The 23,886-nt window shown below is 38.6% G+C and overlaps 2 protein-coding genes across 2 annotated transcripts in view; both read right to left on the bottom strand.

Moving 5' to 3' along the window:
• The window catches only part of ITGA1 (integrin subunit alpha 1), a 71,687-nt gene extending 58,405 nt beyond the window's left edge, over window positions 1–13,282 (bottom strand). Inside the window, exon 1 of the mRNA XM_036402815.2 lies at window positions 13,138–13,282. Within this exon, the coding sequence (XP_036258708.1) occupies window positions 13,138–13,165 (28 nt within the window). The 5' untranslated portion in view covers window positions 13,166–13,282. The remainder of the gene's footprint in view (window positions 1–13,137) is intronic.
• On the bottom strand, window positions 2,785–7,468 carry PELO (pelota mRNA surveillance and ribosome rescue factor). The gene is made up of 2 exons (XM_036402816.2): window positions 6,582–7,468; window positions 2,785–5,484 (listed from the first exon to the last, which is right to left on the bottom strand). The coding sequence occupies exons 1-2, from the start codon at window positions 7,305–7,307 to the stop codon at window positions 5,053–5,055; spliced, it is 1,158 nt and encodes a 385-aa protein (XP_036258709.1). The 5' UTR covers window positions 7,308–7,468; the 3' UTR covers window positions 2,785–5,052.
• Window positions 13,283–23,886: the final 10,604 nt, after the last annotated feature.

The raw sequence follows: 23,886 nt of genomic DNA, 5'->3' as shown, positions 1-23,886 counted from the left end.
GTTTACTGTGAAAGAGAAAATGGCTTTAAGCTTTGTATCTTCTGTTCCATTTGACTTCTTAAACCCCTTACACTCTTTCTTTGCTATTCCAGGCTTGGCTTTGACTAGAAATTCCGTTTTGGACCAGAGAAAACACTTCCCATCATGTCTGGTATGTACATTCCTAAAAAGGAGGACTGGTTTCAACTAATTAACATTCTTTAATGGAATAGCTGCTTTGCCAGAGGATTCATGATCAGCTCTGATATGACTTCTAGGTAACTATTAGAGTAGCATGACAGCAATTACATTAGCTGTAAATGTGGCATTTCCCAAAAAGAGGGCAATAAATTAAAGACTGATACAGCAAAAAACTGACAAGACCTGGCAGGGCTTGAAAGTTGCTGCCTTATGTTGCATTTCCCAGAAGACACTGACTTGGAAAGAAGGGCCGCTCTGATACCACTCCCCTCTCTGTTTCTTATACAGCTCTCAAGTGGGACAAAAGGAAGAATTATTTTCAGACAGCAGAAAAAACAACCATGATTTCAGAAACCTTTTCCTCACACTTTATTGCAGGTTAAGACACCTTAGGAGTAATTTTTTTCCACAGGAAAGCTACAGAGCGTATCTAAAACAGTCAAGTTTACAAGTTGACAGGGGATATGCAGTTTGGTTGTTAGACTGAAGACAGAATCTTTCCTTTAGATTCTGTATCATGCAAGCAGTTACCCTCAAATCCAAGTCAATGCCCTATTTGAGTCAAGCATGAAATATGTGGCAGGACTAAACATTACACTTATTCAGCAAGTCTTTGGGCAACTGTCACACAAGAGGCTTCACAGCCTGTGTTTACTCTTTCCACTGCTGAAAAAGCCCAGGCTCAATCCCTGTTGGAGCCTGAATTAAGAATCATAATTATCACAAGACCAAATGGCTAGGCATTTTCTCAACCCTAAATTTGCAGAATAATGAAACATCAAAATACTTTTCCACACAAAATCTGAATGAACCCTAAAACCAATTTGCGGCCATTACAGGAGAAAGACAGATACTGGAAAATTATCTACCACCACACTCTCCCCACTATCTGCTATATCAAGTCAGAACTGAGAAATCTTCAATTAAAGCAATCGATGCAAGGAAAAAAAAACGAGTCTTAAATTCTGTCTATCTAAAAAGTACTTATCTGAAGTCATTCTTTTTTTTTTTTTTGTTTTTATTATGTCTCCTGTAGGGATTCTGATTTTAGGTTATAAACAAGGATTCCTAATTGCAGACTTTCTAATTGCTGCTTCATATTTTAAAAATTGCTTTCTTAGGTCTTTTGTAGAATCAAGAGACTACACACTGTAGAAATATGGCTTCAAGTAACACATTCTGACAATATGGGGGTTTTTCCTGCAAAACTCAGTGTCTATTTCTTTATGAAACAGGCTTCTTTTCTTTAAAAAGAGAGCTATGAAAGTCTCAGAGAAAAGTGAATGGACTGGGTGATCTAAAATACGCATGCATATAAGTACAGTTTTCTAGAACTATAATCCAGCTTCCAGAAAGAAATTTGAGAGGCTCAAGTGATCTATCAGTCCAATAAGAACTGAGCTATAATATACCTTCACTGAACAAGGCAAACCAAGGTCAGCAGCTCAGAAGTTGTAAGAAATTTTCAGAGGGTAAGTTAGTTTTAAAATTCAGCACTACTTAACCTGTGAGAGAACAGTTGCAAATGAAAATTTAGACATTTACACAGCTTTAAAAACATCATGTCTAGTCTCATCACAAATTAAACTGAAGAGCTATGGGCTCTTGTTACATTGGTTGTCCAAGATCATTTATTACTAGCATTTTACTAATATAAGGGTAAAGACAGGAGGAGGGAGATGAGGAATTCCCTAGTCAAATATTGTTAAATGCTTTATAATTTTACTGAAGGATTTATCTTTTATTTTGACTTGTAATTAGTAGGATTATTTTGGTCTCTAGCTGGTGGTGACCTTGCATTTTGCACCAAGCTTTGGCTGATTAACAACCACAAAAAGCATATATGATAAGTGGATTTAAATGCCAAAGGTGACAAAACTAACAGACTGGGGCCTGTTCCAAAATACAAATTTGCAAGAGAGGCAAAAGAGTAACTGAATAAATTTTTTTGAATCACTGTCTAGCACAGCAGGGTTCATGATCAATCTAATTTCATGCTTTTTAAAGCTTTCTTCCTACCAAATGTAACAAGCTTCAGGAAATCCTACTATGTGCCTTCATTCATTTTGAACACAGGAAAACTGGAAGCTAAACCACAGAATTGTGCCAGAATATAATCCTAAACTGGAGACAGCTCAAAACAGAGGCACTTCAAAATGCAGTTTTTAGTTTAGTTCCAAACAATAGACACAAAAAATATTTTCCAATGGCTCTAGCACTCACTCATTTGATATGCTGATAGCATGCCTCTTCTGCAAATCCTATCGATACCCACAAACTAAGGTCTGCATTGAGCAAGCAACTTTGTCCATATGGACTTTTCAACTACTCAAAATTCCTTGACACATGGAAGATACTAGCAACCCTGGAAATTGGCCAGGTCAAGCACTGAACACAGCCCACTTTCAATACCAGCCCTTAAGCTGTTTCCTGAAACAGGATGCATTTGTATACATTGTGATTGTATATTTATTTTACAACAAAAATGCTTAGGAAAAAAAAAATCCCACCCTTCAATACTTCTTTGGGCAATTCCATGAGTATTTCTTTCAGAGACATAACAACATGATAGCAATTGTTAAAAAAAAAGAAAACTACACAAAATATAGTCAAGGCAGAATTTTAATTCTGAGTGTAAATAATAATTCTGAGTAAATAATAACTCAAAGAATCACTATCATCACATTTGCTTACCAGATGAAAGAAAAATGCAACAAAATGGCCACTTCTTTTCCTTGATGGTAACTACAGGCAGAAAACACAAAACCGCCATTGTAATCATACAGTACTCAGCAAAAACTCTTCACAACTTCTGGTTTACAATGGAATAATTGGAACCAATCTGGTCTGATAAAATAGCAATCCATCCCACAACCAAAGAACAGTGACATGTCTCTCAGAGAGTTTGTTGAGAAAAACTAAGAATTTCTGATGCACTACAAATTAGAATATGTCATTTGTGTACAGCTGCAACAAACTGGCATTACTTAGAAAAAGGGCATATACTACTATACCATCCTAGGCTATAAAAGCTTGTAGAAATGAATGACTTGTTTTGATATGAGGTTATTTAAGGCCTGAATTGGCTGCCTATAATTCATATTTCCTGGTCAATTTCTTCTGCTTCCTGTTTTTAACATCAAACCAGATATAACAGGAATCAAGGTGCTTTCTTGCTAAAAAGTGTACAATAAACTTAGGCAAATTAAAAAAAAAAATTTAAACAGTCACCACTGCCAAACAAAGCCTACCTGAGCATCCTATGACTGGTGGTACCCAACACCATTCAAGACAAAAATGTAAAGCTCAAATAACATAATTCATGTGCAAGCTGACTTTAAACAAGTGTCTCAATGGGCTTGTTCGTCTTCAACAAAAGAAGAATTGAGGTGTTACAGCTCTTATACAAGTTCTTTTCAAGAATTTCTTAGACTGTGTGGATGATGTAGAAGAGGGAGATGGCTTTAATTCAAAAGTACTTCTCTATCAAGAAGTTTAGAATGGTGCTTCAGCTACCAATAAATAGTATTAAATTCAGAGGATTGGCACCCTTGAACATAGGGGACTATCCTTAAAAATTATTTTCCTAAAACTATTCTACCCAGACTAGAGTTTTGGTGGTTTTATTTTTTAATGTTCCACTCTTACAACACTTTCCAGATCAAAGAATTCTTCTGTGGTTCCTGTTCTCATCTTCCATGACATTTAAATAAGGAATGTCTATTTACACGCACAAGCCACATCATCAAACCTTGGTTTGAATCAATACAACCACAGGTTATGTCTGAATCTGAAAGAAGTTTTTGCTTCCTCAACATAAGATTTACGGCCTAGTGAAGAAAGAAAACTCCTTCTGGCTCTCAGTACTTTGAGCTGATCAAATAATTGAAAAGGTAATTTTCACTTTTACAGTTTCCACTATCTTAAACTGAAGTTTGATTTATGCTTTTGTCATCTTTATTTCTGTATCACCGTTTATGTAAGTTTTTAAAGAGATATGCAAATAGAATACCAGACTATGAAGTCACCTAAACTATTTGCTATCAAAAGATTCCTTGTGGAAACTGAAGTCCTGATTTTCTAAGTTTTTTCCTATCCTTTCTCAGAACTGGATGCTAAATACTGCCAATTTAGCAGAATATAGTCAATGACATTTTATTAGTCTTCAGGACAATTTCTCAAGATAACAGTATTCAAAAAGATAACTAAATGGGTGCACTGACTCACCATTTGTCCTGCATATACTATTGTGTTAGCAAAGAAATGGTTAACTTAAAGGGTCTCATTGCTAAAAGACTGCTTCAAGTGTTTCGCAGAAAAATTTAAGTGGTTAGACTTACATCACCCCACAAAGCCCTAAGAGCTGATATTGACCCAATTCCTTTGACACACCTTAGGAAGAACAGGGAGCTCCTGTGAAGATCAAGCACAGTTTTGACAGCTTTTCCAAGAAGTTTACATTTGTTTCATAATACTCTTTTCAAGCATTTGAACAGAAATAGTCTAACGTGAAATCTTCTCTGTTAGTTTACTATTTTTCACATATTTCACTAAGTTGGCAGTCTGCCTTAACATGCAGACTAAGCAGCACTGGGGAGCCAAATTAGTTACTTGTACTGCTGGTGGTCCGGAACTGCAAAAACAGTCAGCTCAGCACAACGCACCAATAATTATTACCATACATCGGATATGTATGGCAGCGTGCATCAGTAGTGTGCTGAGTAAAGGTATATATATGTATGTATATGTTCACTATTAAAATTTTTTAATTACATGTCATTGTACATCTGCACGCAGTATTCAGGTCAGGAGGACCTTTAATGTCATTTCAATGCGATGCAGAAAAGAAACTGTGGAATGAAGTCACTGTTATCAATCCTCTTCAGAGCTGGATTCATCTTCCTGGTCAGAGAGCTCAGCCACAGGAAAGCGCAGGATAGCTGCCACCCCTGTCAGCTGGCCCAGCTGCTCTCCAGACACATGGAGGCTGGAGAAAATGCGTACTGTGCCCATGTTCTCCCGTACGCTATCTACCAACTTAACATAACGGGCACGGGTAGCCACATCCTGATGCCGAAAAAGCTCATCACTGATCAGCAGGGTGTCAATGGCCATGGCTTCGTTGGCCTTCTCCACATGCTTCAGGCCATAAAAAGCCCGGTCAGGCTCATGCTGCAGCATTTTATAGAAGTCATCTAAGGCCTTGACCTCACCAGCTGCCTTAGTGTCAGAAAGACGGCTAGCTACAGCTGGGTCGCAGAGCGCTTCCTTCAGTGCGTACTTATGTCCTGAGGAAGAGTGGACCTAGAGTGAAAACAAAGTCAAAGGTTTGGTGTTTTTGAAGAAAAAGGACCATCTTCTTAATTAACCAATCACAAACACCCTCTGTGATATGTAGTATTAATCTTGATGATAATGTGGGGAACTTATCTCCTTCTTGAAACGTACATGATTTTTTTTCTGAATCTCTCCTGCAACCCAAAGCCTATACCAAATCCCTTAAACTGCCTTTCAAGCAACACAAGAAAACTGCCTCTCTTATTCAAAGGCTGGATTAAATACATGAGCTCCTAGGATAAGGCTACTTGAAACTACCAAGAAACTAAAATCTAAGCCTAAGCCTCTTTTTTAAAGCATTTAAGCTAAGGAAGGACCCTCAACGCTGCAGGCATATGGTGTAAAAGCATCAAATCTGTGCAATTATTATCTGTTATCACTTTGCTACACATGGAAAAAGAGAGTTCTTGGTGCACTGGGTCTCCCAAGTACTGGGACCATTAAGCACTGGGACTCACTTCACTATCCCTGCCCCCAGATCACCCCAGGCCTACTCCAACCCAAAAATAATACAAGCATCCTTATGAAAACCTATTTTAGCCTTTGAATTTGACTATTCTAGTATAAGACTAAAGCCCCACCCACTCAACCAGACATGACTAAGAAACAAGCAAAAAACCACAGCCTTTAACTATGTAGTACAAAACTAACAACAAAATTCTAGTTAATTTTGGTAATATAAAATTAACTAACCTATACCGCATCCAAGTACTTTTAAAAAAACATCTTTAGAAAGTTGTTATTAAACATGCATGCTATACAGTCTGACAAAGTAACAGTGCAAAGTATTTTCCAACTTGCACTTCACACTTAATTGAAGAGTAAACATGCCTTTACAGGGAGTTTGAAATTTCTCTACTCCACATTAAGGTATGCTAGGTGGGAACCATCCCTGTACTATGTGTAACTCCTTTATGCTTTGGGAGGCATGAGAACAATTTCCTCATGATGCTCAGTCAGAAATTTATTTTTTAATGACTTATTTCCCATGTAACTACCTTTTATTAACACACACAACTCTCAAGCCTCTTTTTACCCACTCTGGAAACTGCATAGATCCTTACCTGTAGGAACTTGGACCTGTTCTCCAGCAGAAGCTTGTTGTCAGTCTTGACTGCCTGCTGGAACATGTAGTCACAAAACTGCTCCCGCACGAAGCCTGGGCTAGCCACCAGTACGCACTTCACCACCTCAAAGTTGATATGCCTCTGGATGGCCTGCACCACCTGCTCGTAAAACCTCTCCAGCGCCCGGTCATGCTGACTGCAGTTCCCTTTCCGTTTGCGGGGGATGTTCACCTCCACCTTGGCACGAGTTAGCGTCATGCTCGGGGTGACCAGGCAGACGTGGGCCAAGCCCTCCTGCATGACCACGGCCGCCACATCGGCGCTCCAGGCCGGGTCGCAGGCCTGCTCGATGCGCTCCAGCACCACGCTGTCCCACTGCTTCTTGGCCAGCGTGAACTGCCGGTTGGGCTCCAGCTCGATGGTGTGGTAGGCACCCATCTTCACGTACTCGTTCTCTTGGATGTTCGTGCCCTTGACCCGCAGCTGGCAGGCCTGTGAGTCGAAGTCTATGGTCTCCACGCAGAGGGTGAGCGTGGTGCGGATGCGGTTGCTGCCCACGCTGCCCGTGGACGACTCGGTCTGAACCTTGCGGATGGTGGAGGCGCGCAGGCTGTCACCCACCTGCAGCAGGTTGTAGGTGTGCCACATGTCCTCAGGCTCCTCGGGGATCAGCGTCACCTGCCCCGCATTATCCTTCTCCAGGTCCTTCCTCACCAGCTTCATCCTGGCGGCTCCTCGCGTCCCTTCCCCTGTGCCGCGGCGGCAGCGGGCGGCAGGCGTGCCCCGGGAGGAGAGGCTGAGGGCCGGAGCCGGCGGGACGGCGCACTCCCGGACGGACTGACGGACACACGAGAGGCCTTCCCGGAGCCCCCGCTACCCGCGCTCCTCCGCGCGCCCGCCGCCGGCCCCAACGCGCAGGCGCACCGTCCCCGGCCGCCCCTCGGCGCACGCGCACAGAGCACACTCCCTCCCGAGGCGCCGCCGGGGCGCGCCCCGTCCCGCCCCGCTCCGTCGCCGCAGGCACGGCGCATGCGCGGGGCGCCGCGCGCGGGCAACCTGGCGGCGCGTCCCGAGGCTCCCGCATCCTGCGGAAGGAAAAGTGCCGGGGCGGTGTGAGGAGGGAGGGGGAATGGGGAGCAGCCGCGCTGCTGCGAGCGCTGGAGCTCGGCTACTGCCTCGCCGGGAGGGGGGCGCCCCCGCGTTCGTCATTCCCCTCCAGCGCTTCACAGCGGTGGTCCAAACTTCTGAAGTCTCCTCACACCGTGCCGCACGTTTCAAAACACGAGAGGAAAAAGCCAAACCACAACCGAGTGGCCAAAGCCAAGCGGTTGTGGAAACTTACAGGCAAGGATGGCAAAAGAGGCGAGAAGTGCAGCCCCGTGGTTCAGCGAGCGCCAAGGGGCCAGGGGACCGCGGTGCCGCCCCCAGCCCCCGCCGCCTGCCTGAGGCGGGGCGAGGCGGCCCTCATCCATGGAAATGGAAACCTGACCTGTTGCTTGCACGCTGCTCTTAAACTGAATTCCGGTTTAAAAGGTTTTGGTTAAATTTGCAAGTTACACTTCAGCCAGTGCTGAGCCTTGACCGGCTTCCTTCCAGTTGTGACATGCTAGGGAGGCAGATAAGCACGTTTCAAACGAAGCTGGATGTTCACATGGAGAAATAAGATGCCTTGCTACAATACATGATATTGCAAAGAAAATGGACCTGAACCATCACTACACAGCTGAATTTGCAGCCCAAACGAATTTAGCAAGCCAGAAATAATGAAAAATTGTATCACTATACAAGAAAGGAGGAATACTGGAGGCTATGAGAAGGTTATGTGAGACCTTCTCATAGCAACCTTCCAGTATCTGACGGGGAAGAGAGAAGCTGGAGAGGGATTCTTCATCAGGAATTGTAGTGACAGGATAATAAGTAATGGGTACAAACTGAAAGAGGGGAAATTTAAGTTACATAACAGGAAGAAATTTTTCTTTGAGGGTGGTTACATACTAGAATAGTGCCTAACCCCTGGTTGCCCAGCGAGGTTGTGGTTTCCCCAATGCTGGTACTCATTGGACAAGGCCTTGAGAAAGCTGGGAATTGTCTAGTGGGAATTGTCCCTGCCCATGTCAGGGTGGGTTGGGACTAGATGATCTTTAATATCCATTCCAACCACTTAAAAATCTATAATTCTATGATTCTGAGTTCTGTAGCTTATTTTTGAAACAGCATACAACACTAAAAGCTCCATTTAAGAATGAATGTTGCAAATTTAGAACAAGGGAAAGAATGAAGAGTAGAAAAAAAATGCTTGCATGAGAAATGATTAAATAAAAATAGGTTGAGAAGGCGGGCACACTAATGTGCCATGCTAAGTGTGGCAGGGCAATTGCGACAGATAAGTTTGGAATGATTACACACTCGATCTAGTAACAGAAAAGTGTGAAGGCATCTTCTTACAGATGAGAAGGTGGTCACAAGAAAGTTTCTGGTTTCTATTAGCCATTTTTTAAAATAAAAAAACAACTCACTATGATTGTGGAATTTGCTGACTTGGAAAGGCTTTGGAGTCAAGAATTTGATGAGATACAAAGCTACTGTGAGCAAAAATAATCCCATATCTCCCATTATGGTGTACCTATAAATTTCTCTGAAGTATCTGGCTGTAGTCAGTTGTGACAGGACAGTGAACTCCGATCTGGCCAGTAATGTGCGTTCCTTTTGCCTAAGCTTGATACTGGTGTAAAAACAACTTTATCAGATATTACATAATAGGATTTATTTTTCAGACCTCAGACTCTCTTCCTGTGAGTACACATGCTTAACTCTCCTAGCATGAAAAGTTTAACAGGATCAAGCAGGACCACCCAAGGGAATATAACATAAGCACATGTGTAAGTAACTATTTGTTTAACTTGTACATACTAATAATTTGCATTACCATTTTAATGCAAAAGCAGAGGCAGAGAACTTCTGCATTCAGGTTTTCTTTAGGAGAGAGTGTGCATTCAACTTTACTTTCAGAGTTCCTTTCACTTATCTATATAAATGGTGAATGGTGAATTTATGGCAAATTTTCTTCTCTTTGTTCTTTGCAACTATAAAATTCCAAAGGTTGACCTCATGCTATTCTTTCAAGAACAAATAGCTGTGGTGCATATTTAACTTCCACATTTAAATGTATTTTACTTTTTATTCTTTTACAGTGGTGTATTTACAAACTTTTCTGTGCTTATTCATTCCTGTCAACTTTTTACAAGCAGCGTCACATCTCTGGTATTCTAGATAAAGGTTGCAAGTTGGCATCCAGTATCATCCAGTAGAAAAGAAACATTCAATTCAAGAAAATAACTTACTGCATTAAAAAAACCCCACAATAATGCACATGTGGGCATACACACACCCCACCTAACACACCCCAAAAGCAAAACTCACAACAAACAAACAAACCTACAACCAAAGAAGAAAGACCAACTTTGAAACAAAGTTGCCACTCAAAATATTCAATTGACTGTTGTAGAAAAAGACATTTTGATATGGACCTTTTCTCAAACAGCAAGGTGTAAGATTTATAGAGTTGTGAACAGTGATCCACAAATATTTAGTGGCAAATGTAAACTTCAATGGATTTGCCTACTGTCATCAGGACCATTATCAACTTACAAAGGAAAGTACCTACTAGAAATGATGTTTTGTCTACTCTGGTAAAAAAGTAAATATAGGATATTATTATTTGTTTATGTCAAAGTATGAGCAGTAGAAGAAAAACATCTCAAAAAAATTAAGAACCATAGAAGTTTCTAAGTTCATTCTAATTTCACTAATGACAGGGAGAGAGATGACTTTGATCATGGTAGAGCCAAAACAAGTGTGTACTTTTAAGTCTTCATACAGTTTTAAAATAAGAGTTCAAAATTGCATAGCCTGTTCCTGCCTTGGTAAAAGATTGAGACTATGTGTAAGACCTAAGAGTTCTTACAATAAATCACTCTGTAAATACAATTCTATTGGTATTAATAATTGCAGCAATTTGACATCCATTTTTGGACCTTTTTAAGTACAATGCAAGATATAAAAGAAAAATGGTGATAGCATATATTCTTAGGGATTTTAGAGCTGTGCTGGTTATCTAAGGTTATTATTCTGAAAATGTTTGAGACACACTTCCTTATATCTTCAGTTCTTGGTCAGCTACTTTATGAAGGTGGGTTATGTAAAGTACAGATTGTAGACAAGAAGAGGTCATTTTCATAGGAAATCCCATCCCCTCCATATTATAGCCACTTCAGCTAGAATTCATGCAAACATGCTTACATTCTGGATAAGAAAAACTAATGGGAAAGAATCTCTGATGCAGCGGGGAAAGTCTGCTAAGAAATGTTGAGTGTTATTGTTGCAAGAGCAGAGGAAGATAAAAGAGACAGATGGAGAGGGAAACTTGGGAAAACATCTCTTTTCATGCTTTGCCTTTGTCCTGTGGCTGTCCTGCCTTTACAGACTCTGAACAAACACCACTTCATTTTCTGCATACAGTTCTCTCTTTATCTATTTACCTTTATCTTTTCTGTTATAAAGATGAGTACAGCAAGACCGTCATCAATAAAGACACAAGTCCAGGAGGGAACAGGCTTTGCATAACCCTGTTAAGTGAAGAAGCTTTTAAAGGTAATGGAAGCCTTTAAACTGACTTCTTCATTGCTTCCTGTTGAAATGTAGGGCTGAAGAAAACTTCAGCAGATCCCTAGTCAAACCACTTCCATAGAGGCCAGCTGAATTAAACTCAACCATCCCTTATAGCTGTTCATCCAACTTCATCAAAAGTCCTGGTGAAAGAGAAAGGGGTGGGCTTTTTTTGGTAGCCTAGCAATTCTTTACCTAAAGAGTAAGAATATTCTTCTGAATATTCCCTAAGATTTATGCAGAGTCAGTTACATTTATTTTCTTTTGTCCTTTGTTGGATTTGGAGAACCAAGTATTAATCAATATCTTTGGAAACCAACATATGTGATCTGAAAAGTCATGACTGAGTGCTCTCACAAAACAAAGAAACATTGAAATCTGGAATAATATCCTCAGCAATAGTATTTGGATAAACAGATATATCTGAAATGTTCAACATTTTGCCCTTAGTTATTTTTCTACTAGATAGACAATCCTAACTAATTCAGTGTTTTGCCATAGATCATTTTACTCAGACCCTTATCAGGCTTCTCAATTCTCTATGCACTTCAGTCTGTTTGCATGTCAGACTTTCTGTGGTCAAGATTCTCAGAGGGCTCATCAAAACAAGCCAAAACTTCCCTTATTTACCAGAGACAACTTGAATCCTTTACCTGGTAATGCCTTCTCTTATTTCTAAGTCTTTCTCTTTCCCACCAATCTTTTAAAAAAGAAACCCCCAATACACCACCACCAAAAAATTATCACCTGGAAAATCCAGATGAGACTTGAAATGTTTTCCTATCTGACGGTAAACCTTTTTTTTCATTACTGATAAGTTCATTATCTGTCAGCATTACCAGTGGTAGCTCTGCAGCTCTGAAGGGAAGTTTTGGCACGCTAAACTTTTGCTGTTTTACAAAGTGTCCTTCTTTGAAGGAACACAGAAGCATGTTTTGGAGTATATCACTAATAATAATGAACAACAACTAAATATGGCATGCCAAAATACTATATTCAGATTTTCACAGCTTCCAGTATCTGTTCTGTCTTGCTCAATAAGCACAGAGGGAAGATGGGAAAACTCTAGTTTTACCTTTTCCCCACTTGCTGCTGCCTGCATTTTGACAATTCTTATGAAATTGATTTCTTCCCCTGTTTCATGGGGGAACTGCTTCAGGTTCATTGTGTGCTACTTGCCTGCGCAAGGGCTGCTGTGCAGTTCAATGTCCAAATTTCCAAGCACACGAATCCCAGCATTGCCTTAGCTTCTTTCCCACTTCTAGGAATCCCCTGATTTCAGATCCAAAATGTGACTACAGATTGACTAGCTAGGGACATTGTTACTTGCTTCATTCTATTTTCTAGGAAAGCAAGTAAGTCACTAACAATCAATGAACCCCTAAAAGGAAATATTACATATTCCATCTCCGCATGAACTCATCTTTATGAAGTGAATGAGTGGCTTCCTCACTTCCCTTTTACCACTCAGAAGTCTGGAAGCCAAACAGAGGAAAGCAAAAAATCTACCCTAATTAGAAAAGCCTCCAAAACCAACCAAAAACCAAACCAACAAAATCAAATAAATTTGTTTCTTCCAAGCCAGATTCAATTACCGTATGTCTTCTCAGCCATTCATCCTCATCTAGCAACCACCCCTTCCTTGCCCGCCGATTCTAAAATTGGTTTAGGAATTAAGGTTCCCAGAAACAAGCAAACCGAGGAGGTTCCTCACCGCCTGCGGCTGGAGGGCAGCTCCGGGAAGGGCACTCCCGGGGCAGGGATCTGGACGGGACGGCGCCGTCCCTTGGGTGCCAGACCCTTCCAGCTTCACCCTTTTCCCACCGAGAGCAGGGCTGCTTTAGGGACCCGAGTCTTCAAAGCAAGGCAGAAACAAAGCTTTACTCACCTGTCAGCATCCAGTAGGAGGCAGCCATGCTTGGGCTTCTGCGAGCCGGGGGCCGGGAGCCCGGGCGGAGGGCAGCGGTGGCGGGAGCGGTCCTGCCGCCGGCGCGCCCGGCTGAGCTGCGCTGCCGGTGGAGCTCAGCGCTCTGCACCGCCCGTCCGCCTCGCAGCCGAGTTAGGCATTTCCTGTTTGTTATCCAGTCTTTACGTTGCTTCTTCGCGTTTAAGAAGAGTTTAGCTTCCTCCCACCGCACACAGTTTCCCCCCCACCCACCCCCTAAAGGTCTCTGAGTTTTGGAAACCTCCCCGTTGAATTAGCCCAGCGTTAGGATGTACAAATAAAGCCAAATCTCCCCCACTAAACAGTCTCGGAGAGTGCAGCAGACCTTAAAGGGACATCTCCCGGTTCATAATTAATAAGTGTCTGCCGCCGGCCAGCCCCTGTCCCAGTAGGGCAGGAGTGAGCAGGGTGTGCTACACAGCCAACTCTTTCGCCTTAAGAACAGAAGAAACACGTCGTTGAGGTAGGGGGGTGTGTTTGACTGCTGGAGTTTAATTTCTCTGACATCACCCCTTAAAAACGCACTCTTACGGCCGGTCATTTGCCCGCAAGAGGAAGCCAGCCACCCCCTCCCCATTCTCGGCGGCTTTGGAGACACAGTAACTCTTCAGATAGTGGGCGATTCTCTCGAGTCTTTGCGTCCTCCTGTGCTTCGCTGCATAAATACCAGACAGCTGCCTTTGCCCTCTATCGAACGTTTGCATGGCATGCCTTCCCACTTTCCCTGCCCCCAAAACGACTTCACTAGTAAATAACTGAATAAATATCAAAGGTAATAATCAGCCAGATTCAGGCCCTTGAGCGGAGATTTTCAGGGTTTGTTGCACACTCAGGAAAGAAGTAGTTTTGCAGGACTTTTGAGTTTACCAGATTGATGCTCAAGTGGAGTGGCACCCCTTCAGCGGTGTATGAGATCCCACACTGGACCTGGTGAAAAATCATTTTATTGTTTCTAAAACAAGGGAATCCATAGTCCCTCAAGAAAGAAAAAGAAAAACCAAAATACAAGGATTTGGAAATGTTGGTGCTTCTAGAAAAATCCTTTATAATTTCCTTGACTTGGAGCAAAGGATTTGGTGAGTAAGTGGAAGTTAGTGGAATTTTGGCAAGTTCCTTTGAGACTAATAAACTGCAGCTTTTAATAAGCACTATAATAGCTTATTCCATCTTCCAGCTTCTGTCTTAATTTCATGAGAACACTTAGGGTGCACCTTATAGATCTGTGGAAATTTTAGAAAACTGCACAATTTTAAAGCTGGTTTAAGAGCAAAGATACTCAGTGGGACTACTCAAAGTTGAGGAAATTAAGTACATGTGTAACTTCTGCTGAATGAGAATTTTAGCTTGGTTGGTGCCAGTTTAAAAGACAAGACACATTTTTTCCAGTCAAAGGTTTTATGCATAAAATTAAAGGAAATGAAAATGGCATCCAAACTAAAAGAAGACTGAGTTTATGGAAAAACTGTCATTTCATTTTTGCCAGTCAGTTGTGTTACTACTACTGTTATTCCAAAACAGAGTTCGTAACCCAGTGTACTGGAGCCAACAGCACACAGAGTTGATGTTGCGGTTTATTACAGAATTACAAGTCTGGGTGCTGGGTGGTAATCCACAGAAGTCAGCACCCTCTGGGTTATAAAACTGGGAGGTTTTTTTATACCCTTTTTTAGTCTATATTCCACCTACCAAATTCAGGTGGACTTCTGTATTATCTTAAAAAAAATCTAAACCAAACAACCAGACCAAACAACCAAACTTTTTTATTCCCTGTGTCACTATAATTCAGCTAAATGAAGGAATTGAGCTTGCCTTCAAATCATAGTGAAGGATTATTTATTTATTTATTTATTCAGATTAAATGTATTACATCAGAGGAAGAAGCAGGGAAGCTAAGGACCTTCTCTTCGACTAAAATTATTTCAAGCCTATATGAAATTTATTAACATTTGGTAAATATGTGGAGACTGTATATTCTCATGTTGGAGAATAGCACTTTTTGAGAATGAAAATGATGAAGAATTATTCCTAATATTTACCAAATTATTCTTAATATTATGATTCATTAATTTGTTTTTGTGGTGGTGTCATATGTCTTGCATAGGCAAAGTCAAAAGGAAAACATTAGAAAAGATTAATTGCTGGACTGAGCTAGCATTTCTTATTTATTTGAACACATTCAAGCAAGTAAAATACACTACAGACTTACAGACAACTATCTGTTTTGGAGCGTCAAACCAGAAAAAACCTCAAACCCTCCGTTTCACAATTCCTGTTGCTCTATGTACAGTAGTTCAAGCTATGTTAGTAACATGTTGCCAAATTCTCAGAGTTCAAAGCTTCATACATTAGTAGTAAAGAGCAAATCCATTTTAAGCAGGAATCTCTAGATGAAGCTAACTGAGGCCCAGAAGTAGATAAGATACTAGGTTATTTTAATGTGAAAAAAACAAGTATTATTAGTTTCAGTGGATTGTAATAGTATACAAAATCATTACCTGTAGTTATGGATAAAAGAAAAAGGTCAATTTAGTTAAAAGAATATGGTTGGCTTGCATAATTTATGTGTTTCTTAGATGTCACCAAATGTTGAGGAAGGATTTTTTCCTTAGTGCTATAAATTAAACATAATTGGTAACTTTGAACTGTGCCTCCTAACTCAGTTTCAGCAATTGTTGTTGTTTTTAGAATATGAGATCTAGAATAAGTACACCAGTAGTTCCATAGAATCTGATGAAGTATTTGTGATTAAAATTAAAGACTTTGACAAACTGGACTTTGAAAAAGTAGCAAAAATTAAAAATATCAGAAAGAAACAATTTTTCTCCCCTCTAGGAGGTGTTATTCCTGCAAAAAAACCAGAACCAGTGGAAATGCTTTTTGTCCCAAAGGTCAGGGCTGAAGAAAGAGGAACCAAAATTTTTCAAATAGTTTCAAAGTCAGTCAGTCTTACATAGTGTGACTGTAATTTACGTAGAACTCATTTTTTCATGGATTTTTTTATTCCTCTCTTAAAGAAGGTATGAGCAATTTTAATTTATTTTACTTGTTGGGAGAGAAAGATCTCTAATCTGTATCACAAGAGAGGAATGCATAATGCAAGACTGACTTCAAATAGCCAGAAGTGTGTCTAATTTTCTTCTATTAAAGGAATAGTATGACAGCACCGATATTGTAAGAGAGATGTTACATGCTTCTGCAGTGTTCACTGTTATTACACTTTGCTATGGACTGCATGGAAAATACTACAGAATGTGTTCATATAGATTCTAAGTGAATATTTATCATTGACATCACATATTATAATCTTGGATAGTTTACACTGCACTGTGGATTAGTGGTAATTTATGTTTTTTTCTTACACTTGCTTATCCTCAGTCTCCAGCATGTCTTTCACCTTGATGACTTTGTTGTTCATTTTCATAATCTCCATTTTTTCCTATCTGATTCTAGGACTCTACTAGAATTCACCACGCATAACTTGTGGGTCTGTAGTCTGATTTTTATTATGTCTGAAATACTTGAGGGCTTCTTCTTCAAGTACCAGAACTAAGACCTTGCAAGATTTGGCATGAAGTACTCTATGCATAAATCTTTTCGTGTTTTACAGCTCAGCTTTTAACTGATACTTGATATTCTTGGAGAATGCCCATGCTTCAGCTCCATCTGTATTAACCAGTGGTACATATGTGCCAAAAATCCTTTTTGCTGTACAATAGGATCTTTATAAAATTTTTGTTTTGCGGATTGTGTTAGTTTAAATAATGTTGGTAGGAAATGTTATGGAAAATACCCTTGTGTTCTGTGTTACATCTGTTCCCTACAATATGTTTTATTTCTTGTTGTTATTTTTTGGATTATGTATCAAATATCATAGTGTAACTGTGAATCAAATAATATACAAATTAATATAATCAAATTAATATACAAATTAATATATGTGTTCTTACTGAAATTTCTGATTTTCCTCCTTAACAGTTCTCCAGTGTCTCACATCATCAGTCATGCTGCTTTTCTTTATGCATTTTCTCTAGGTGCAAGTTTTTAAATATTCATTTTAAATTTGTAGAGATCAAAATTAGGTGTACCAGAAAAATACAGGAAGACCAGAAAGAGATGAGTTTGTACAGTATCATTTACTGCTATACATCTTCCACCAATCTCTTTAATTTTGGGGAGATTTCTGCTTGCTTATTTACTTACTTATGTACCTGTTTGTAAGTTATCTTTGAGCTCCATAATACACTGCCAAACTTTACCATGAATATTTAGTTCTTCAAACTATACACTGCAGAACACAGTCTATTCCATGTGAATGAGGTACTGACTTCTCTGGCCTGTCAATTTTGTTTGTGTTGGAGCACTGTTTCTGCAGCACTGAAGTCACTGCAGCTATGGCATTGAGTCAGAGGGGAATGGAACTGGTATTTTCAAGTGTGGGGGGTTGAAAAACCGAAATTAATATTGTGTTATACAAAACCAAGAACCTAGAAATTGCAATGTGTTTATAGGATTTTGGCCTAAAGGTAGGTATAATAACTCAGTTATTAACATCAGTGCACTAATTCTACTGCAATATACAAAGAAGATTTACAATGAGGCCAGAATTTAGGTGTAGAGGGTTAATTATTTTCATTAATTTCTTGGGCTTTCTGCAGTTCTGCACACAAATTTCTTTTTCTCTTTATTACTGCTTCTTAAAAATTAAGTTTGTTTTGTTTTGTTTTTAACATGCGCTTGTGGTATGTTGTATAACCAATATTATTTATTGTTCAGATAGATTTCATTTATGAAGCTGTATAAAAGAATAAGTTACTGAGAGCATGCTGTGAAGGGAGGCTAATTGATGTCACTAATTTCTCAAAATAATTACATAGTCTGCAGAATCTTACATTGTATTGCATTGCACTGTATTCATTACCTTCACAGCTGGTCTGCATAATATAATTACTTATTACTGTTTGGTTACAGAAAAAAAGTAGCTATTATTATAATAACACTGTGAAAACTAATTATATTAATTTTTTCCTTTCCTAATAGATAGGAACATTGTCTCTCTCCTTTTTCCTTGATGCACACATTCTTCTTCCAAGTCTATTGTATTGCTTTTATTGCAAAAGCAATATTTAAATTTAGATCACTGCCCAAGCTTTCCTTTAATCTTCTTAATCATGAAGAAAAAAATCTTGTTTTTTTTTAAGGAACAAAAACGTGGTCATGATGACAGCCTATGTTTTATGGCCTGCATTAAAATAGCAAAATAAAACAACAAAAATCTATCAACCAACTAAAATGCCCCAAAAACCAACAAACAAAACAAATCCACAAAAAACTCATAAGAAAACTCAGCACAAACACACAAAACCCACGCTAAAATGAAACAAACAATTCACCCCAGAAAGAAAGCACACACACAACAAAGAAAAAGATCCCTGTAGTGCAGAAACTTCAGCTTTTTGCAAGGATTACCTCTTTATTTTTTAATGATATGATTTATGAGAAATTAGAAGTTTGCAACAATCTTTCTACAACAAGCAGCACATTGCTGCCTTTTTTTAGTGAAGTTGCAAACCAGGCTCCAGCTCGGGTTTGAACTCCTGAGGATTGCAGTAACTCTGTTTCAGGGGTGCTACAATAATTTTTACCTGCAGAGACTCATAATTCACAACCCATTGCTCCATCTACCTCTCTATATAAGTAATTTGTTTTGTGGGCTGGAAGTCTGGATCTTTCTGAATGTGGATCATATTGAAATAGTGGACAGCTGATAGAGAATGTAATATGCATAATTTTGTTGGAAGATTAAAAAAACACTTAGCTTCAAAGTCAGAATTATAAATTGCCCTTCTTCACATTGAAAGACTCTTTGAAAAGCATCTTCAGTTTCCCAGAATCATGTCAAAATCAGCAGCCTTTTGCCTAACTAGTTGCAGTGTTCTGTTGAAACTAGTAATCTGTACTGGAGAGCTAAGGTTTCTTCAGGCCAGAAGCAATCTGCTGAACTGGAACTGTGGAAACTGCTGCAATGAACTTTTTTTTCCTCGATGCGCACTATTTACTATGGGTTCTATTGTGGAATAGCATTTATTCAGATGCTAGTGATTCATTAATAGTGGAAGATTCAGAGTGACCTGAGGGTGGATTTGTACCCAGATAGGGGAAAAAAAAATAAAATTCATAAACATCTTATATCACAGCATCTAAAGAAAGAAATTTTCTTCATCTTCAAGATATTTTTCAGTGTAATAAGCATGAACAATTTAATGTGTTTCTGTGGTCTATCTAACTTTTATGTTTTCTCTCTAAAGAAATTGTGTTTCCTTCATCAGAGTTGTTTTATTGCAGTATATCAGTGTCCAAGTACCCAGTGACCACATTGGAATTATTAAAATAAACAACATATAAGCCAGAGGCAGAGCTAATTTTATTAATAGTCTGCTTATTGATGAAGCAGTGGATGTGAATGTTATGCCTGGATTAATTTGTATTCACTGCCTGTGGAAATCTTATTTCTACAATAGGACCTGGCTCAGAGGCAAGACCTTGGTTCAAGTCAGCACATTTTGCAGAGTCTTTAATGTTAGCTCAGCAATCCTAATAACTTCCTGTGGAGCAATTCAGGACAATATTTTTCCCAAATTCTGCAGCCAAACTAGCCTTTTTGACCTTTTCCAGAACCCATAGGTTGCACCTTCTCAATTAAGTCATTCTGGCACCATTATCAAATACCTGTCAAAATACCTATCAAATACCTGTGCACCTAACGTACGTTTAGCTGCCCGACATCTTGAACCCCTTTAGAAGTTGTCCAGGCTCTGCTGGAAGGTCTTGTGTCACCAGAAGAGAACTGAGTTTTGACTGCTTAAAGAACCAGATTTTTTGCTTTCAAGAGTACTCTTCGAGTGCTCTTTTTAAAATAAAATGAATGGTCATATCACTGACCATGTTTGTTCTCAGAACTATTTCATTTGATTTTAGAGTCTTTTCTGAAAAGTCTTTTCTTATGAGCTTTTCTAAAAGTATCTTACTCAGCCAAGGAGGAATACATATCTCAGATATCAAAATGTAGTAATGTCTTCTAGTAATCTCTTTCTTCAGTACTCAGCTAAGTCATTATCACTGCTTTAAAGCTGCTAAAAAAATAGAATGTTTTCCTCAAAAATATTTTTGAGGGTTTTTTTTCTGAGATTTTGAAGTATTCTTCAGACGACTTTTGCTCAGGAATCATCTGAAGTTGGTATCTCACCAGCTGGTCCATTTGACATTTGTTGCCCATTCTATAAGCTGATTTGGGGACAGTAATCACAAACCTCCAGGAACAGCATTTTGTAGATTAGCAGCACATTATTGAATGTGTTTCCTAGGCCCCTGAATTGAGGGTCTGGCAGGGAGCTAATGATTTCAATCTCAGTTTCCATGTTTAAAACTACTTGGATGACATGAATGCTGGTGTTTGAGGCTGCTAGATACACTGTAACAATTAGGAAAACAAGGCCTGTAGTGGTGTGATGAAATATTCCTCTTGCTTTGGAGAGACATCTGTGAAATGTTATCAAAGAAGCTAAAAAGAAAGATTGGACAATGTTTCAGGAACCAAATATGAGAGATGACAGCATTGAGTTATAGAAACTGGATGTAAGTTTTGTGAAGGAGAACCAAGCATTCATGGTGGCTGTGGCTGTGTGACATGAGTATCCTGACACAGCTTTAGAAGCGATTGTGATGGAAAAAGTGAAAAAATACCAACATCTTCACAAACTCATTCAGGAACTAACAAATGTGGTAGGCCTTGAATTTATGGGATTTCCCCTTGAAACATGGGGAAAGAGTTACCATAGGAATTATGAACTTTTGAGGACCTTGAGTCTCTGCAGATCAAGGCAAGGGAAGACAGCCTGAGCGTCCAGAAAGCTCCTTGCTTCTGTAGATGTTTTCCATATGTTTGCAAGTAAAGAATGTACTGTTGTATCACCTTAATTCAAAAAAATTGCCAGTGAATGCTGTGAATGCAGGGCAGCCAAAATCCAGCTAACACCAGGCCTGGATAATATGTGGGGAACCAGTGGACTCATATCATGATGTGTCACATACCACCAATCTGACACAAAATTCTGTTGGTTGTAACAAGGGTGGATGGGCCATCTGTACTTAACCCAGAAAAGGAACATGTATCAATTATATGTGTTAGATAAATAGCTATTCCAATAACTCATGTAAAAACATTTGGAATTATTTTATAGCTAGTTTTATACTTGCATTTTTACTAGTTCTAATTGTGTGTTTGGGTCATGTAGCCAGCTGGTGGTATATAGAGCAGCATGAAGACCTTTCTAACTAGCAAGATAAAGAAAGGGGTACAGAAATAGGGAAGTTTAGACCACACTCATAAGTGTCTTATAGTCATAATATCTAATTTAAGATGAGCAGCAATCTTGGCTACAGCTCTGACAGCAAGATTTCCAGTAGTGATTACAATGCTGAATCAGAATTGAGCATTTCACATGGGAAATAGCAAGACTGGGGAGAAGTAAGATTTGAAAAGGCGCAGGATTTCTGCATTGCAAAACAGTCACCCAAGCTAACAGAGAAAGAAACTGTGAGACCAAATTTTTAACTGTTTTTAGTCATGTGTAGAATGCAAAACGAATTTATGCAGGAAATTATGTAGCAGTGTAGGTACACATTATGATTTTCTACAAAGCATGAGCATTCAAGACAGTGAAACGCAATTTACTATTTGAGATTTTGCACATGACATCAGTATGTGATATTTTGTAAACAAAGGAAATCTATGAATGTATGTCAAGAATCTCTGAACTTGATCTTTTGTTAGTTACTGTCTTTTCTGAAATTTGTCTGCACAGACACTTTGATTGACACATTTGCAAGGGATTGTTTTGTGAATGAGATTGCTAGTAAATAAAAATAAAGTAATTAGAATACTGATGTACGAAATATAATGATACAAGCATTGTGATGAATATCTTACAGAACTGACTTCTTATAATTTAATTTAACTCTTCTTGATAAATTATATTAGAATAATTGTTTTACATTGTTTTAGCATCATTTGGACTATTTTGGAGGTGCAAAGAAACTTATAAATTCAGATAATTACTCAGCTTTGTATTTTCTTTAATCAATTCACAACAAAAAATAATACCATTTTAAAATAGCCCAAGCTGTTAAATCAATCAGTTTGATTAAATACTTTGCATATAATGTTGTTCTTGGTCCTGACATTTTATATTAAAAAAGGTAAGTTTCTGTATGTGTTTCAAGATCTATTTTACTGACTTTCTCCAAATCTTTAGGCCTGCAAAATATAGAAGATGGCCTGCCAGAGCAAAGGAATTTCCTGTGCTATGGCCATAAATTTGTTTTAGAATGAACAGACATTAAGGTCAAGGGAATTATTATGATTATTATGTTTGTTTAGTCCAACATACTGTAGCATGCAAAGTTCTCATTTAACTTCTTGAAGTTCTCTTTAGGTCAGATAAAAACATATACATTTATATAATATTCAAAATATACCATTCCACCAGTTTTAGAAACAAATTTAAATTCTGTTAATCTATCTAAGCTATCAATTATTGTTTTTTTTAACAGTATTTAGAATCTTCAGATGGGTGTTCAAATCAGTAAGGTTGAGGGAGAAGTTAAAAAAAACAAAGAAAAGGAATGGCATTAGAACTGATACCCTTTTATGGTAAATCAAAGATTTTCCTTACTTTGGACAGTGGCAATAACTTTTGTGTAAGCAGACAGTAGCTAACCTTAACTTAGGTCTGTTTTTCAACTCTTTAAAGGATTTCATTAGACAAGCATCAGCTACTTTATGAGAGAGAATATGTGCTTAAAAGTATAAAAAACCATAGTATGTCATTAATGAAATGCAGATTCATGCATGAAAATATTACAACCAGACCTTAAACTAGTTCAGCATGATTCATGCTATTAAAAACTGAGTCCAGTCATGGATGTATTTTGACTAAGTTTAGGAGATGTGATGCAAAACCAGATTTTATATATATTTATTTATATTTACATTTATAGGTGTACTTATATTTATAGTAATGTTTATATTTATATTTATATTTATGTTTATATTCACACACACAAATAGAATGCCAACATTATATTTTGGTTTAAAAGTGAAAATTGATTTGATTTGAGTAGATCTTGGGAATTTCAAGGGGGAAAGTGAGAGGGGTTTAGAAGATAAGTTTTACAATCTCTTCCAAAGATGAGGAATGTTGTGAATAAAAGGAGAAAGGAGTGAGTGTAACCTTGCATAGCAGGAGGTAAAGTATTAAGCTATAAGTCTGTCTATTAAGCTATAAGTCTGTCTATTATGAACTCAAACTAGTTTCCTGTTAACAAACTGTTTTCTACTCTCCAGTATATTAAAAAAAACCCCAAAACCAAAAGAAAACAAAACCACCTACTATATCTATAATCATTAACTTAAGCTCTGTTACTGTTTGTCAGAATTCCACATGTAAATGAGTCCTATTAAAGCAGTTGAGGCCATAGTGTAGCAGACATACATAGGACAGTATATAATTTTTACATATTTTCCTGTCATGACCACACAAAATGGGTTCCTAAAAATTGGAATCTGAGCCTTTACATAGTCATAGTAACCAACAGAAAGGATTCTTCTCAATACCTGTGAATTAGAATTCTATT

The sequence above is a fragment of the Molothrus ater genome, chromosome Z (assembly GCF_012460135.2).
Source record: "Molothrus ater isolate BHLD 08-10-18 breed brown headed cowbird chromosome Z, BPBGC_Mater_1.1, whole genome shotgun sequence".
NCBI classification, from domain to species: Eukaryota; Metazoa; Chordata; class Aves; order Passeriformes; family Icteridae; genus Molothrus; species Molothrus ater.
Note: the sequence above shows the minus strand (reverse complement) of the source record. Positions and strands in the feature narration are given on the sequence as shown.